The sequence below is a fragment of the Rutilus rutilus genome (genome assembly GCF_951802725.1).
Source record: "Rutilus rutilus genome assembly, chromosome: 13".
Taxonomy (NCBI): Eukaryota; Metazoa; Chordata; class Actinopteri; order Cypriniformes; family Leuciscidae; genus Rutilus; species Rutilus rutilus.
Window position 1 is genome coordinate 8,287,492 of NC_140218.1, and position 15,236 is coordinate 8,302,727.

The following is a 15,236-nucleotide window of genomic DNA, read 5'->3' on the forward strand; positions in this document are numbered from 1 at the left end:
AAGTAGCTAAACTAAACAGCTGTTTTTCGATAGAAGTTTTAAATGACAGACAGAAATAATCAGTTTGATCAAAGACAGTGGAAACTATAAGCTCAATTTAACAACACAAGCACCCTATTAAATATATTGCCATTATTATTATAAATATAATGTATAAATATATTTGTATAACGTTACCTCGAATGTGTTCGAATATTTCCCCAGTATCAGCACTGAGACTTTTCACTGTTTGTATCACTCCGCTTGACTGTGTTTGCGCAACTTGCATCATTAAGCCAGAAGGTGGCTGTCTTTATGAGTGAGAAATTGAACCATTGATTAAATGAACAGATTAGTCCAAAAACATTGATTTATTTAGGAAAGAAAAAGTAGGTGAAACTGATCTTTGATGCTCATACTAATTGCTCATATGCCTCTGGACACAGAAGGATTGGCGTTTGTTTAAAATGTAACATCTATGCAAAATAATCCTTGAATCATTTCTTATTTAAGGCCATTCCCATTTCGAATATGCGATTGTGTATTGTCAACAATAAGCTTAAACATTCTGCATTTCCATTTTGTAGTGTGGATCATTCATTGCGACATTTAAACTGACTCTCTTGTTTAAAAATATCTGATAAAATACTTCATGCTACTGCCCACTGACATTTTTTTGGCCTTCAAAACACCTCAAGATACACATGCCCCCGAACCCCCCCAAGATCATTTTTGGGACCTCTGTATTTATAAAACCCTGTGTACGGCCCTGCACCCAGTAAAGACAGTGATGCTGTGATCCCTTGAATAGCTGTCCAATTTTCATGTGTGGATGGACTAAGGTAGTCTGACTACGTCAGACTTCGTACTTACGCTCAATTTCAGTTCGCTTCTGTACTCAGTCTGAGATAGCGATCGTTTTCCCCGTTTTCCTCCGGCCTCAAAACAGCCGGCCAATCAACGAACAGAGGGCGGGCTGGGAGCCGTGACATAGACGCTGATTGTACCGTGGACGCGTAGATTTACTTCACATAATCTGCAAAAGTCGTTCACAGCCATGTTCACTCCGGTATTTCGCTCGATGGTTTTGTTTTCGCATCATACATGTGTTTACAGTGGAAGTTAGATGCGGCTGAGCATGCGCATAACACACGCCATAACCAAATGTTATGTGATTGGCTTACGGGTAACCAATGATTTTAAACTTCAGACAAGCACCCCCCCCCCCCCCCACCCCCCCCCACCCCCCCCCCCCCCCCCCCACGAGAAAGAAAACACTTTTCAATTATGCCATGCCAGACTCTGTCTACGAAACAAAGCGAAGTAGCAGAGTTTGGTATTACCAGGCTAGGACTAAGGTATAGTCACTCAAAATTCATAATTATTTAGTATTAATAAATAATTAAAAGCCAGTATTAATTGCAAAAACAGCACCTTTTCTGTGGCTAATATTAATTTCATAATGATCCTTTATCTGTGAAGTCAAGCAGCAAAAGTTGAGTGATAATATGTAAATATTACTGGCCCATTTTTGGGTGAACTAATATGCAAGACTAGTCTTAGATGTCACTGTTTATAACACAGAGCGTTCATCCTTTGCTGAAAAAATATTGGGGGCATAAATTAAGAGTATACCCACTTCTCCAGGCACCACTACATCACTGACTATAATGTTTTTTTTTTCTAATCTGTGTATATCAGGCTTTTATCTCTGCTAATGTCACACAATAACAAATTAGATTTTATGTGTTTTATTTGAATGTGTTCATGTATTTACAGAAAGATGACACTGAAAAGCTTGGACCAAAAACCAATGAACAGCTCGAAGAACTCTATGATAGACTAGATCTGAAAAAAAGATGTCAAGCTAAAATGAGAACAGCGGACATTCTTCAAATCATCAAGTCTTCATTTCAGTCTCTGGAGCCACAGGAAGAGAATGAACTGGTAAACTCATTCCTACAAAAGTTGATTAACATGGACTACAAAGCAAGAAACACAGTCATACAACACAGAAAGAAAGAAGATAATAACAAAGACAATGCAAACCCTGATATTCACCCAATGGATGTTCAGATGGCCGTGTTTCATTGTGCCGATGGTCTCCTGAAGCAGCTGATGGTGACTAAACTCTCACAGTGTCAGTATTCACTGCCTCTGCTTGTTCCTGATCCATTCACACAACAGATTGAGTTTCCTCTCTGGACATTCAGACAAATCAACAAGAGCTGGAAGAAGAAGGACTCCAATAATGAAATCATCAGTCAAACTCAACCGGTCTACAAGGCTGAGACTCCAATGGTGGCTTTCTTCAGGTTTGGTTCAGTGTCTTCATCTAAGTCTCAGCTGATAAACGGCCTCATCAATGAGAAACACCACACGTTCTTCCACAGGAATTGCTCAGGCAGCAGCAGAACCAGATTACTGATGGAAGGAGTGGTGGAGATCGCCTGGTACTGCCCTTCTGGGAAAAAGACTGATGCATTTGATGACTGTGTTGCTTTCTGTAATTTTCATGGTGATGCAGCAGCCAATGAGAAACAATACGAGATATTGACCAGCATGGCTTCAGTAAACGTCCTCTTCTTACCTGATTTTGGGCAGAAGAACCAGTATAAAGGTTTGGTGAGATCACTCTTCAAATCTCCTCAGCCTCTCATTTGTCTGCTCACTGACAATCACTGTGGTGAAACTGAACTGGGGAATGGAAAATTCATAACTGGTCTTATAGACAAAAACCAATCTGATGTATCTAATCAGATAAGGGAGATGATCAGAGTGAGTTTGACAGAGCAGAAAAGGACCTTCAAACTTGTAGATGTGGCCAAACACACAGGAATCAAACACACAGGAATCAGAGTAGATGAGGAGGATCCAGAGTGCCAGAGAGGGAAAGAGGCAGCGATTCGGATCATGGGATTACTGAGAGAAAAGGATCCATCAACAGTGAAAGAAACAAACCTGCCCTGTCAGGGGAAACTGTGGCATGACTGGTGTAAAATCAACAAAGAGCTGCATCATCTAGAAGGAGAAAATCTAGAGGAAGATAAAAGTACCAAACTCAAGAACATGAGAGAAATAAGAGAAAAGCAAGTGGCCAAAGGACTGAGTAAGTTCATGAAAACATTTTTTGAAACAATAAAATCACAGAGAGACAATGAAAAAACCTATTTCCTCAGATGGATGATGAACCTTTTGGATGACTTCACTTCAGAGAAGCTCTTTGATCTTCATCAGAAGTACGATGTGACATGGAATAAAGTCTTAGAATTGAAAAAGACTCCTAACAAACTAATAAGGACTGAACATGCAAACCTGGAAAACATATCAGAGCAAATCAATAGAACAAGTTTTGGCTTGGAGCACATCCTGAGAGAGTTTGGTCAGATCTATGAATCGTGGTCATCTGTGATGAAGAACAAGAAAGACAATCTGCAGTTTGACTTCTGTTCTCTCCCGAGTCTTGCAGCAGAGATGATGATCTCTGGATTTCCAATGGAGCTGATGGATGGAGATGCTGCTCATATTCCTCTCTCCTGGGTCACTGCTCTTCTAGATGAACTTGTTAAGAAACTGGGAAAGCAGACCAGAATCTTTGTACTCTCAGTTCTAGGGATTCAGAGCTCTGGGAAATCCACCATGCTGAATGCCATGTTTGGACTGCAGTTTGCCGTCAGTGCTGGAAGATGCACCAAAGGAGCTTTCATGCAGATGGTCAAAATATCAAAGGAGATGAAAACTGAGCTGAAGTTTGACTATATTCTGGTTGTTGATACTGAAGGACTTCGTGCACCAGAACTGGGTGGAAGGTCAACAACACATCGTGACAATGAAATGGCCACATTTGTTGTTGGTCTTGGAAATATGACCCTGATCAACATCTTTGGAGAAAACCCATCTGAGATGCAGGACATTCTTCAGATTGTTGTTCAGGCCTTCATGAGGATGAAGAAGGTCAGACTGACTCCCAGCTGCATGTTTGTGCATCAGAATGTCTCAGATATCACAGCTGGAGAGAAAAACATTGAGGGAAGGAGACGACTGCAGGATAAACTGGATGATATGACAAAACTCGCTGCTAAAGAGGAAGTCTGTGATGCAGAAGGATTCAGTGATGTGATTGCATTTGATGTACAGAGTGATGTGAAGTATTTTGCTCAGCTCTGGGAGGGCAGCCCACCCATGGCACCACCAAACCCAAACTACTGCGATAACATTCAAGAACTGAAGCAAACTATTCTTACACATGCTTCAAAATCAGAAGGCATAATGCTGACGCACCTAAGAGACCGTATTCGAGATCTCTGGGAGGCTTTGCTTAATGAACAATTTGTGTTCAGCTTCAAAAATTCCCTGGAAATCGCAACATACAAGAAACTAGAGACTGAATACAGCAAGTGGGCCTGGAGCCTCCGGAGTGCCATGCTGGATATTGAAAACGAGCTTCACAACAAAATAGAAAATGAAGCAATTAATGGTGTTAAGGAAGCTGATCTTCAAAGAAAACTAAATCCAAAACGTAAAGAAATGGAAAAGACAATGTCTGATTTCTTTGAGAAAGACAGAGACGCAGCTGTACTGAATCAGTGGAAAGGTTTCTTTGAGATAAAAATCAAACAGCTTCAAGAAAACATTGTGGAAGAAACTAAGAGGAAATTAGATGGGGTTCTTCATCAGCGTCGCCTGAAGAAAAAGATTGATGCTGAGAGGACAAAACATGAAAACACACTCTTTGAAAAGAGCAAAGACCTTGCTTTAAAATTCAAAGATCAAGCAAATGATGAAAATGTCATGAAAACACAGTTTGATTCCTTTTGGAAACAACAGACAGCTGAGATCATCAGATACACTCCTTTAGTCAAAGATATTGACATATTAGGAGATGTAAAAAAGATCCTCATTCAGAACTTTGAAAGTCTCCCTTTGGACCACATGAATGAGAGTAGTCGGCACAAAGATATGATCTGTTTGCCAAGCTATTCAGAATATGTGAAGTTAAAGAAATCCAGTGGATTTACAGGACCTTTTAAAAATACATACAAAAGAGTTAAAGAGATGACTGGTCGTGTTTTATCTGAAGAGGATGAAGACCAGATAAGATCCTTAATCACAGACATCGCTGAACACACAGATAAAATGATTCAGTCATTTAACATTGAAAAGATGGGCTACAACAACAGCTGCGTTCAACAACTCGTAGATTACATAAATACAAGAATAACACAGCATCAGGAAGGGCCAAATGTGAAATATGTGTTCAAGAGTGAATTCTTCATGGATCTGGTACTTTTCATATGTTACATAACAAACAAAACATTCGCTGATCAATACAAAATGTTCAGGGAAGCCAATGATCCTGTTCTTTATTTTGAGAGGAAAAGTCAAGAGTACTACAGCATTTTCCAGAAATACTGTCAAGGAGCATCATCTACTGCTGTTTTTGGTGAATTTGTTTGTAATAAACTTAAAGAGCCCATTCAGCAGACGGTCTACAAAAAAACTGGCAAAGATTTAGCAGATGAAATGAGGACAAACTGTGAATCACTAAATGGGAACCGATCAAACCTGGAGAAACACATCTTGAGGACGCTGGCAGAAAAACATGATTTCAAAGCTTACATGATGTACATTGACAATCCCAGAGAACACTTCAAGAATTTCATCAGAGATGAAGTCAGTCAGTACATCACTGAAAAATTCGAAGATAGTGTTCGACCCAAGATGGAAAAGAGCATTAAACTGCTACAGCAGAAGATCACAAATGCAGCACATGAATCCACCAAACATGTTAAAGAAAACAATGGAGATGCTGATCTGTGGTTGTTTCATTTCACACAACAACTCTCTGATGTGCTGGTATTGTCTCTAAATGACCTCACTGGAGTGAATCAGGATGATGTTGATGTCAGCATCTTAGAAGATGTGATAAAGAAAGAATTTGAGATAAAAGAAACGTCTGTGATAAAAGAAACGTCAGAGATAAAAGAACCTTCTGAGATAAAAGAAACGTCAGAGATAAAAGAAACGTCAGAGATAAAAGAAACGTCAGAGATAAAAGAAACGTCAGAGATAAAAGAAACGTCAGAGATAAAAGAACCTTCTGAGATAAAAGAAACGTCAGAGATAAAAGAAACGTCAGAGATAAAAGAACCGTCAGAGATAAAAGAAACGTCTGAGATAAAAGAAACGTCAGAGATAAAAGAACCTTCTGAGATAAAAGAAACATCAGAGATAAAAGAAACGTCAGAGATAAAAGAACCTTCTGAGATAAAAGAACATTCTGAGATAAAAGAACCTTCTGAGATAAAAGAAACATCAGAGATAAAAGAAACGTCAGAGATAAAAGAACCTTCTGAGATAAAAGAAACATCAGAGATAAAAGAACCTTCTGAGATAAAAGAAACGTCAGAGATAAAAGAACCTTCTGAGATAAAAGAAACATCAGAGATAAAAGAAACGTCAGAGATAAAAGAACCTTCTGAGATAAAAGAAACGTCTGAGATAAAAGAACCTTCTGAGATAAAAGAAACGTCTGAGATAAAAGAACCTTCTGAGATAAAAGAAACGTCTGAGATAAAAGAACCTTCTGAGATAAAAGAAACGTCTGAGATAAAAGAAACGTCAGAGATGAAAGAACCTTCTGAGATAAAAGAAATGTCTGAGATAAAAGAAACGTCAGAGATGAAAGAACCTGAGATAAAAGAACATTCTGAGATAAAAGAACCTTCTGAGATAATAGAACCTTCTATAATATCTGACATACACAGTAAATTCAGCACAGAAACGTTTCCAGTAAAGCTGGAACACACAGACAGACCAGCTGAGCTTCTGATCAATCACCTCTGTCAGTGCTGTTGGGTTCAGTGTCCTTTCTGTAAAGCGATCTGCACAAACACAATAGAAGACCATCCTGGAGATCACAGTGTTCCTTTCCATCGTGTTACTGGAGTAAAAGGGTTTAGCTACAGAGGAACGACAAACCTATGTAGCAAAATGTGCACATCAGAAGTAGCCAGTGATGGATCTTTCCATCCAAATAGCTCAGATGATAAAGTCCTCTGGAAGAAATACAGAAATGGAGGTCCTGAATATTCTACATGGAGTATCACCCCGGATCTCTCTGAGCTGCCATACTGGAAGTGGTTTGTGTGCAGATTCCAGGAAGATCTGGAAAAGCACCATGGAAAAACCTTTCAGGGACATGGCAAGATTCCAGATGAATGGAGAAAATGCTCTCAAGAGGAAGCTACTGAGAGTCTGAATAAATACATTTAATGGAACAATTAACAAGGTGAAATGAGATTATGTCCCACACTTCAGTGAATGTTGCATATACTAAACTAAATATAGCATACTGAAACTGCTCAAAGAACGAGTTCACAGAAGATATTCAATATTTTTAAAGAAAGATATAATCAAAATGTTCTGTTCAACACAGCAGAAACTGATCTTTACTTGAAGACAGCAGATGTTCAAATAATATACCAAATATGTACAATATTATTTCATTGACTTACTTTCACACTAGTTTGCCTCCTGTGGATGTATTGCCAGATGTATACTACTGCTTTACAAATAACATTCAGCTGTAATAAAATGCATTTCAACGTATATGTACTGTATACAAGCATTGATTTTTGCCTATAGATTTAAGCAGGACAAAATATTGCTCTGAAGCAAATGCCATATAAACAAATGCTTGAATATAATTTGGTTCGGAAAGTACCTGCAAGACTTACTATATTCATAATGCATAATATAAATAAATGGTTACAAATATATGTATGAAAGAAAACTGTAAAAAAAAAGAAAAGAAAAAACTCCAAAACTGCTGGTTTTAGCAGATATATTTAGCTTTATGCTTTCTTGATTTTGTTTTTGCATTGTAGTTGTTGTTTTTTTTCATGAACTGATGTTATAAAATAAATGTTTCACTGTTACAACTGACTCCTTTGAGACCTTCCTGAAAAACATTATCCTGTAGATTTGACTGTCTTTACCTAAATAATAATAGGGTTAAAATAAAAATAAATAAAAGGACACACTACAAAACAATTCAATTCACATTCATTTGTATGCTGCTTTTCAAAATACACAGTTTCAAAGCAGCTTAACGAGAAAGGAATGTGTCTACATTACAAACGTATTTCAGTAATGTACAAATCACACAGTTAGCTAATAATGTATTAATTTATAGCAGAAACAATGAGCTCATTAAAATAATTTTTACAAGTTGTGAACATAATGATTACAATAAATGAAAAATGTAGCATTGGTGCATGTTGATTCAGTTTGTATGTCAAGCAACGATAATCATGTGCATTTGATCTGATATAACTAAGGTTGTGAGATGCATTATGTGAATGCTTGGCTAAAGAGATGCGTCTTTAGATTTAAACTGGGAGAGTGAGTCTGAGTCCTGAACATCATCAGGAAGGCTATTCCAGAGTTTAGGAGCCAAATGTGAAAACGCTCTCCCTCCTTTAGTGGACTTAGATATCCTAGGTACTATCAGAAGCCCAGAGTTTTGTGATCTTAAAGAGCGTGATGGATTGTAAGGTGATAGAAGATCAGTTAAATACAGGAGATAAATCATTTAGGGCCTTATTGGTCAGCAGCAATACTTTATTGCTACTGACTTAATAATTGATACGGGACTTAATAGGTAACCAGTGTAGAGATGATAAAATTGGTGTTGTGATTATATTTTCTCCACCTGGGCTGTTTCTCAACTTAGCATCGTGAGCTAAGTTGATTGTAGAGAACATTGGTGGCAATGATTTTGAGAAACGCAGCCCAGATAAGAACTCCAGCAGCTGCATTGTGGACTAATTGTAGCTTATTTATTGAGGATGAAGGATTTATTGAGGATCAGCTATAATAGCCCAGATAGCATGTAATCATTGAAACATTGTTGAGTCAATGTTGATGCATCAATGCAAATTGAATTTAATTCACTCTACAGAGTGATGTTGGTTCAAAATCAATTTTGCACTCACAAATAATGTTGAAACAATGGTGAGATTTCAACATCACTGCTGTTGAATCAACATTAAAATTAACAAAAAGAAACATTGTTGTTTGATAAATGTTACAATTTGATGTTGATTCTAAATCACTTTTGTTGAAACGCTGAAAATGCAACTGAAATGTAAATGTCTACATAAAACAATGTTGCCATCTGATGTACAAATATTATATGAATGAAATATTAATGTTGAAACGACATTAATATTTCAGCTTCACTTCAATGGTACGTCAAGCGGTCCAGGTTTTAAAAACCTGGCTTGCATCAGACGATGTCTAATAAGGTTCCCTTTCAAGGGAACTCGCGTTGCGTCGAGATTGACGCTATGGGAACGCTTTGCGTGATGATGTCTTGAAGCACATGTAAAATCAGTCCAATGGCGTGGCGGAACGTCAGATGCGGGTGACGTCACGTACCAGGAAACTATAAAGCCTGCTTGAAAACAGAAAGCGAAAGCTTCTGTGTCTTCAGTAGCGCTCGTTGTGAAATCTGTCTTTGTCTATTTGGTGTTGTTTTGTCACTCAAATATATATATAATGGCCAGCAAGCAGTTCAGAATGTGTGTGCATCCCTGCCCACGTTATATTACAGATGGGGACACGCACGTTCTGTGTATTGTTTGTTTGGGAGAGGAGCATGCCCAGTCAGCACTCGAGGGTGCTGGCTGTGTGCATTGCGAGGCGCTGTCCATGCGCACGCTCCGATCTCGGCTGAGTTTCTTCCGGGAAGCTCGCGTTCCCCAGGGCTCGGGTCCCGCTGCTGCCGAGGCACAGCGGCGATCTCAGACCTGGGGTTCGCAAATGGATCTATCAGCGGGGTTTGAGATGGGCTCTGCCCTATCTCAGCCTTTGTCTGATAGATCCAGTGTTTCTCATCAGGGTTCGGAAGCACGCAATGCGGTTTCTTCCGCCCCGATGATGGAACAAACACTGCAATTATCCAGTTCTGAGGAACTGGATGTTGTTAGTGTTCATGCTGAGTCTGAGGGTGCCCCACCTCAGTCTCATGCATATGAAGAATTACTCGAAGTAGTGTCAAGAGCAGTCGAAAGACTTTCCATTGAGTGGCCATCTGATAAGCAGGACGTTCGTTCAAAAAGTAAACTTGACGAACGCTTCCTGCCGTCACGTGCACAACCACAACACCGTAACCTGCCGTTTTTTCCCGATCTCCATACCGAGGTGTCGAGATCGTGGGAGAAACCAGTATCATATAGAGTGTTTAATCCACAAACTTCTAATTATTCCTCTATAGCTGGGTATAAAGAGCATGGTTATGGGGGGATGCCGAAAGTCGAAGAGACGCTTGCGAGCTATCTCTCGCCAGCGTCGGCATCCTCCCTAAAGGGTTCGGTTCTGCCTAATAAGCCCCTCAGAGTTACATCTTCTCTGGTGGGCAAGGCTTATTCCGCGTCTGGTCAGGCTGCAGCATGTTTACACACTATGTCTTTGCTGCAGGCTTATCAGGCGGAATTACTGGGAGATCTCGATGAGGGTGGGGGTATTGGTCCCGAAGTGGTTTGCGAATTGCGCAGAGCCACAGATTTATCTCTCAGGGCAACCAAGGAGATAGCTAAATCCATCGGCCGTTCTATGGCAGCCCTGGTGGCCACTGAGAGGCATCTGTGGCTCAATCTATCTAATATCAAAGAAAAAGAGAAACATTTTCTTTTAGATGCGCCCATTTCTACTTCGGGTCTATTTGGTGATGCTGTTACTACTGCTGTAGATAAATTCCAAGAAGCTTCTAAGCAATCAGCTGCACTACAAAAAAATTCTTCCCCGTCAATCTTTTTATGAGGCTGCTGAGTGGGAGCAGCCTCACTCATCTAGAAAGAGCTCTGAACATCGTGCCACTCAAAAACAGAGCGTGTCATCCCGTGCTCCCCCACAAAAATCTCGGGGACACGGAGGGCACGCTCAAACCCAGCAGTCTTCGAGGGGTAGAACGGATCTGCGGACCGTTATTATCGCCAAGAAGGCTGCGGGGAAAAAGTCCTGACGCTCGAGGGCTCAGGACAATGAGGGTAGTCCCCCCCGAAGTAGAGCGGTCAACACCTCTTTTTACGGTGCCCGTCTCCCTTCGGTGCCCTCAGGGGACCGTTCTGCCAACCCTGCCACCTCAGGTGCTTCAGGGCGCAGCGGTCTCCGGCGAGCACATATCTCAAGGACCACCCGGAAACGTAGTGGCCTCGGGATGCCCGCCCCCTCCGAGGAGGGTTTTAGAGCAGTCCGTTCAGTCGTTCCCTGCCGGTGCGCCGTTACAGGGCGACGAACCGACTACTCAACAACAAAGTCCAGAAGCCAGTCTCGAGAGACTGGTACCTCTAGTAGAATCTTTGACAGCGTGGAAGCTACTGCCAAATGTTTCTCGATGGGTCCTGCAGACCGTAGAAAAAGGGTATCAAATACAATTCAAGAAACACCCATCTCGGTTTATGGGATCCTACCCACAGTGGTGAACCCAGAGAAGGTTCTGGTCATGGAACAAGAAGTGAACACTCTGTTAGAGAAAGGGGCCATAGAATATGTACCTCCCTCCAACAGGGAAACCGGGTTTTACAGCCGGTATTTCATAGTTCCAAAGAAGGACGGGGGATTGCGTCCCATTTTAGATCTTCGAGTTCTGAACGAGTCAGTCATGCAGCTCAAGTTCAAAATGTTGACTTTGAGACAGATCGTGCCACAAATCAGGTCCGAGGACTGGTTTGTCACGATAGATCTCAAGGACGCATATTTCCATATTTCCATCCGTCCATGTCACTGGAAGTTCCTGAGGTTTGCTTTCGGGGGCAAAGCATACCAATATCGAGTTCTTCCATTCGGTCTAGCTTTATCACCCCGCACTTTCACCAAATGCGTGGATGCAACTCTGGCGCCCTTGCGCCTTCAGGGTATTCGCATAATGAACTACATCGGCGATTGGTTGATTTTAGCTCAGTCGCATCAGATGGCGGTTCGGTTCTTTGGGGTTACGACTGAACGCCAAGAAGAGTGTGCTTTCTCCACTTCAGAGGACCACTTTTTTAGGCGTGGTTTGGGATTCAGTGTCGATGCAGGCGCGCCTGTCACCGCCACGTATAGAGTCCATCCTTGCAGCTGTGAAAAGTGTAAAGCTAGGCCAGCTACTCACTGTCACACAGTTCCAGAGACTGTTGGGTCTCATGGCAGCAGCTTCCAACGTGATACCTTTTGGACTGCTGCACATGAGGCCCCTGCAGTGGTGGCTCAGGACCAGGGGGTTTTCCCCGAGGGGCAACCCATTTCGCACAATCAAGGTCACGCGGCGATGCCTACGTGCCTTGGTTATGTGGAAGAAACCTTGGTTCCTGTCCCAAGGCCCAGTGTTGGGAGCTCCTTGTCGTCGCAAACTGCTAATGACGGATGCTTCCCTCACGGGTTGGGGAGCGATTCTAGAGGGTCGCTCATCTCAAGGTCTGTGGGGAGACCATCATCGTTCATGGCATATCAATCGCCTAGAGATGTTAGCTGTCTTCCGGGCTCTGAGGAGCTTTATCACAGATCTCAGGGGACACCATGTGCTAGTACATACGGACAACACTTCGATAGTCGCCTATATAAATCACCAAGGGGGTTTGCGCTCACGCCCATTATGCAATCTGGCACGCCATATCCTCTTGTGGTCCCAGGGGAAGCTGTTGTCACTCAGGGCAGCTTACATCCCTGGGGTCCAGAATATAGGAGCAGACACTCTGTCGAGACAGGGGCTGAGGCCCGGGGAATGGAGGCTCCACCCCGAGGTGGTGGAGCAGATATGGAGGGAGTTTGGCCAAGCACAAGTGGATCTGTTTGCGTCTCGAGAGACGTCTTACTGTCCACTTTGGTTCTCCCTCACGCATCCAGCTCCTCTGGGACTGGATGCTATGGTACAGACGTGGCCGAGGCTACGTCTGTACACCTTTCCCCCAGTTGCTCTGCTCCCGGGAGTTCTGGAAAAAGTTTGCAGGGACCGGGTCCATCTACCTCTTATAGCCCCGCGCTGGCCGGGCAGAGTATGGTTTCCCGATCTTGTGTCTCTCCTCGACGGGCCTCCTTTGGTGCTACCCATCAGGAGGGACCTTCTGTCCCAAGCGGAGGGCTCGATATTACACCCCTGACCAGAACTGTGGAACCTGTGGGCTTGGCCTCTGAGGGGGCCCAGCTCATAGAGTCAGGTCTCTCAACTGAGGTTGTTGAGACCATTCTACAGTCCAGAGCTCCCTCCACGAGGAAACTTTATGCCCTGAAGTGGAGAGTATTCACTTCTTGGTGTAGTGACCGTCGGTTGGACCCAGTTAACTGCCCAGTTGGTACAGTGCTGGAGTTCCTGCAAGAACGGTTCACTGCAGGTCTGACCCCGTCCACATTGAAGGTTTATGTGGCGGCCATAGGTGCTTACCACATTCCTTTGGGTGGAATGTATGTGGGGAAAGACCCCTTGGTATCTCGTTTCCTTCGTGGCACTTTGAGGCTGAGGCCTGCAATTCGCTCTAGGGTGCCTCCATGGGATTTGTCCATTGCTCTGCAAGGCCTTTCCCTGGCCCCTTTTGAGCCTATTGAGGAGGTTCCGGAGAAGTTCCTGACACTGAAAGCTCTGTTCCTTCTAGCTATTTCTTCTCTTAAGAGAATAGGGGATCTTCAAGCACTGTCGGTTGCTCCGTCATGCTTAGAGTTTGCACCTGGTATGGTCAAAGCTTTCCTGGATCCAAGACCGGGTTACATCCCTAAGGTCCCCACTAATGTGGCCAGGCCTATTATTCTGCAGGCCTTCTGTCCTCCTCCTTTTCAAAATGCGGACCAGGAAAGAAACAATTTGCTTTGCCCAGTTCGGGCATTAGATGCTTATGTCCACAGAGCTGCCCTGTGGCATAGAACTGACCAATTGTTTGTGTGTTTTGGGTCCCCTAACAAGGGATCTCCAGTGTCTAAGCAAAGAATGAGCAAGTGGGTGGTTGAGGCTATTTCGCTTGCTTATGAAGCGGCCGGGCAGCCTTCTCCTATGGCTGTCCGGTCGCACTCTACAAGGAGTATGGCGGCCTCCAAGGCCCTTATTTCAGGAGTTACTCTCCAGGACATGTGTGATGCGGCAGGCTGGTCCTCACCGCACACCTTTGTCAGGTTTTACTCCTTGGACCTGGATTCTATACCAGGGTCTCAGGTCCTGTCATCCCAGTGCTGCTCTACATGATTTCACACAGGACAGACACTTGTAGCTATGGTGGCGTTGGTATATAGACGTTCCCATAGCGTCAATCTCGACGCAACGCGAGTTCCCTTGAAAGGGAACTTTCAAGTTACGACTGTAACCTCGGTTCTCTGAAGAGGGAACGAGCGTTGCGTCACCTTGCCATATCTCCTTCATGCCTGTCAGCGACTACTTCAGACTTTACGAAGCTTTCGCTTTCTGTTTTCAAGCAGGCTTTATAGTTTCCTGGTACGTGACGTCACCCGCATCTGACGTTCCGCCACGCCATTGGACTGGTTTTACATGTGCTTCAAGACATCATCACGCAAAGCGTTCCCATAGCGTCAATCTCAACGCAACGCTCATTCCCTCTTCAAGGAACCGAGGTTACAGTCGTAACCGAGGCGTTTTCTAAAATCTGAAAAGGAAAGAATAATGTTTCTTAAGAGTCAATACAGCAAGTCACATGGTCACATTCAAGAATATTAATATGCTAAACAGAATATGATTCACTTTTTTAAAAATTAATCATTGTTCTGTTTATTTAATCTATTTTTCTCTATTAATGCTTTAATATCAAATTAAAGCACATGGCAGGGGTGTCCAATTTTACCAGCCAAGTTTATCTTGAACAGGGGTTCACAAAACACGTGATTTCCATGATTACCACACACACACACACACACACATACACACACACACACACACACACACACACACACACACACACACACACACACACACACACACACACACACACACACAACAACAACAACAACAACAACAAACTATTCTTTTGTGTCTATTTCTGAAATGATTCATTTTATTTTTAAATGCACATCTAGTTCTCTATAACATTGCAGCACTAGCATGAAGCTGTAGGTGAGTGAAATATTGCACACAAATGTAAATAGAAATAGAAATTAGACATTTTTATTTGCAAGATATTCAGTCCACAATCACTAGATGGCAGTGTTTGATCATTCTTATTCTCTCGAAAACATGTTCAACGCGATCTTTTGCCTGATTATGATAACATACCCAT

The 15,236-nt window shown here is 42.5% G+C and overlaps 1 protein-coding gene across 2 annotated transcripts in view; it reads left to right on the plus strand.

The window, feature by feature from the left end:
* Nucleotides 1–7,914, plus strand: part of LOC311302677 (interferon-induced very large GTPase 1-like) — a 68,126-nt gene extending 60,212 nt beyond the window's left edge. For both annotated transcript variants that reach the window (XM_084428689.1, XM_084428690.1), the window contains exon 7: nt 1,759–7,914. In XM_084428689.1, coding sequence (XP_084284815.1) covers nt 1,759–7,254 — 5,496 coding nt within the window. In that variant the 3' untranslated portion in view covers nt 7,255–7,914. The remainder of the gene's footprint in view (nt 1–1,758) is intronic.
* The last annotated feature ends 7,322 nt before the right edge of the window (nt 7,915–15,236 follow it).